The 3,287-nt window shown below is 44.9% G+C and overlaps 1 protein-coding gene across 2 annotated transcripts in view; it reads right to left on the bottom strand.

Moving 5' to 3' along the window:
- The window catches only part of LOC107710775 (uncharacterized), a 9,060-nt gene extending 6,359 nt beyond the window's left edge, over positions 1-2,701 (bottom strand). The window contains exons 1-3 of one of the 2 annotated variants that reach the window (XR_001636633.1): positions 2,435-2,701; positions 2,245-2,327; positions 1,426-1,433 (exon numbers count right to left, since the gene is read on the bottom strand). Coding sequence is in view for 1 of the 2 variants with exons in the window: in XM_016515625.1 (XP_016371111.1) it covers positions 118-1,260 (1,143 nt within the window). In the remaining variant the exon portion in view is untranslated. Of the gene's footprint in view, positions 1-114; positions 1,987-2,244; positions 2,328-2,434 lie in introns of those variants that run through there. The other variant, XM_016515625.1, reaches the window with a different exon arrangement.
- Positions 2,702-3,287: the final 586 nt, after the last annotated feature.

A 3,287-nucleotide genomic window follows, 5' to 3' on the forward strand; every position in this document is an offset into this window, starting at 1 on the left:
GTGGCCGTGTGAATGTGTAAACTCTTAAAACTCTTAAAGCACTGCCAAGTATCTAAACTAAGGGTTCTTTATTTCCGACCGCGTATGCAGAAGACGCGGAAGACGCGGCACCCCCTCTCATTGCTCGGCTCTGCGCAATGGAGGGACCCTGTTTTCCGGCGCCATTATTTCCCCAGAGGCCGACACCTGACCTTCCTGATTAAGCCGCGCCGTACACTGGCGGGCTATATGTCCCACAGCTTCACACCTCAAGCAAATTGGCTGACCGTCCCACGTATATCTGGGTCTAACCGTAGCCCTTTGGGGCCTTTCCAAACTTGAACTGACTCTTTGAGTGGTGAGGTTGCGGACCGCGTTCGTTAGCTCTCCGATCGCTTTCCCTTGTTGAACTACTGCCTTCACTACCTCCTGCAAGACAGCATTCAGGTCTCCCGAAGACGATGCACCCACATTCTGGGACCCTGTACCCTCTTCAACACCCAGGCCCAGCAAGTAACGACTTCTAGCAATACCCGCACCACGGGGACGATCTTCTGCACACCATAACAGAGCTTCCTCTCTGACCTCAAATAGTGTCACACGAGGTCGATCCCGCACTATCTTGCGCAATTCCCGACGGAGTATGGAATCCCTTACTCCTTCCACAAACTGATCCCTTAGTGCTACCTGCACATCCTGCACTGCATTAGGCGACTGCTGGAGTGCTGCGTTTAACATTGTCGACAAGGCATGCGAATACTCTCTGAGATCTTCCCCCTCTAACTGTTTCCTTGCATAAAAGGCATGTAAAAGCTGAGGGGTTGTACGCTTCTCACGGAATGCAGCCCTCAAATACGCAAACAACTCCCGCGGTTGTGCATCCTCCCCCCCCATACACAGTTTAACCTCATCCAGAGCCGATCCCCTCAAGTGTGACAAAATAAAGTCTACTTGATCCTCTTCACTCAGTCCCCTTACATGAATAACTCGTTCGAGTTCCTCAATAAACTCATCTACAGTCTGGCAATCTTTACTAGCGTCACCACAGTAAGGAACAATTTGCTTTTCCCTGGGAATATAGACATAAGACCTGGTATTACCAGTGCTCAGCCCAGCAAGTGTTGACATCACCTGATCGTGTCTCCTCCCCAGCTCCTGTATTTGTGACCGGAGTTGTAAGAACGCGTTACCTCCCTCATCATCGTCAGCCCTGGCAGCAGCACCAGCCCCTGGGCGATCCTCCCCCCAGGTGGCTCCCTCCTTAGAAACGTCCGCCTCCATTACCCTATGCCTCAGGTATAAAGGGTCTCAGTCTCTGTAAAGTTTACACAAAACAAAGTCCAATGCCACTCCCTCTTTCCAACTGGTCCTGGCACCCTGGCTGCTTGTTTTCCTGCAGTCCTTCCCGCCTCTGGGCACGGCTCTCTCTCTTCAGTGGAAGCTGACACGTGACCCTCCTTCCACCACTACCGTTGTCTATCTCCCCACGCAGACTAACAGTTAATATTTGACGCACGGAAATAAAAAAACACTCCCCCTAAGAGGAAACCAACAGAAGGAATGAACCCCACTCCTGGTACCAAAAAGATGTGGCCGTGTGAATGTGTAAACTCTTAAAGAAACTCAAACACTGCCAAGTATCTAAACTAGGGGTTCTTTATTTCCGACCGCGTATGCAGAAGACGCGGCATTAATACTCAAGGTTTTCAATTGAGGGGAGTTGTGCCGATGAAATGTATACAGTGAAGAATAAACACAACCAAAAGCACGCTTCCCCAAAGGTATAAAGAAACAAATCCAAAAATATAAGCACTTCAAATAGTGCTCACAGTTACCGAAATAACTTCAGGCCAGTTTCGCCAATTCCCCTTTTTTTCCCTTTACAAGGATAGCCCCACAGTAACAAAAAATAAAATAAAATTAATTAATTAATTAAACACAGTACAAATAAATTGGTGTGAGCACTTAACCCCCTGGATAAACAACGGTAGTGGCTTATAATGCTTTCTAAAGGAAGAACAAACATAGAATATAATCAAATATACATTCTCATAAGCCACTTATAACTATTGACTAAATAAATTCAAGTAAATCCATTTTACACTCTGTACATCTCTATTAACATTGTTATTACTATCTTCTTCTCCAAGAACAGATTATTAATGAATTCAAATTAACATTGACATCAAAACAGTATACAACTAGTGAACCATTTTCTCTGAGTATACATATACATTTCCCAAAACCGAATGAAATCAATATTACTCACTCTGTGGCGTGCTGCGTCACATTAGAAATTCACCCAGCTGTCACCTCACATGCACCTTCACGTGCCTTCGTTCTCCCCTCTAGTATTATTTTATTAAAGGAGAAAGAAGTTTGGTTTACTTTCCCTTCCACTTCACAACATAAATGGCATGTCCTAAACTCAACGTTCACATTAAATGTCACTCACGCTCGATTTCCGCGGCCTGCACGATTCCTCTACGCAGATATTTCTCACCCACGGAGAAATACGAAATCTGTGTGATCGCAGACTGCTCCAAACTGCTCAGCGACCAGACCAACACCCACCGAGGATTTCCCCTTTTTTTCCCTGTCCAAACAACAGACGGTGTTGTTTTCCAGTCCACGCACTTCAACTCACTCGTGCCCGGGATGCCCCCAATCATAAACCGTTTCCCCGAAAATAAAACACTCTCTTTCTTTCCATTTTTCTCACTGCGCTGCTCAGTCCCATAATTTATAGGCATAATTTAATCTTAGTGAGGCAATAGCGACACAAAATTAACGCATGCTGAGATTGATTAGATAGTAAAAGTATACAAATATACGCCAAAGAAAGCAGGCATGTTAATTATCATGTTGCACTGCATGTCTGTTTTTCTTCAAAGCACCAACTTAGAATGCCTAATGTTGGTTTGATTGCTTGTGTTACATGATAAAATAAATAATCTTGCTTACCTGATGTAATAGATTTAATGCGAGTACGGTTCGGGTCGCGACTCGCGGTCTTTATGTCAAACGGTGCTGGCTGTCAGCTAACGGGTCGGGTGTTCTGTTAAGTCTACTGCTGGTGCGCGTTTACCAAACAGGACCCGTGCAGGCTTTAAACTGCTTTGCGTCTCTCCGTCAGATAACCCCATGTGCGTGATGCGCCATTACAGGTAGGCTTTTTTTCCGCCAAGGGGTGAGAACCTAATATTACGAAAACGATTATTTATTTTTGATAATTGTTTTATTTCAGTTAGTTTTTCAATAACTGTTGTAAGTTTCGTTTCGTTTTAGTTTTTCAATTATTTTGACGT

Source organism: Sinocyclocheilus rhinocerous, unplaced genomic scaffold, assembly GCF_001515625.1.
Source record: "Sinocyclocheilus rhinocerous isolate Xijiao unplaced genomic scaffold, SAMN03320098_v1.1 scaffold2328, whole genome shotgun sequence".
Classification (NCBI taxonomy): Eukaryota; Metazoa; Chordata; class Actinopteri; order Cypriniformes; family Cyprinidae; genus Sinocyclocheilus; species Sinocyclocheilus rhinocerous.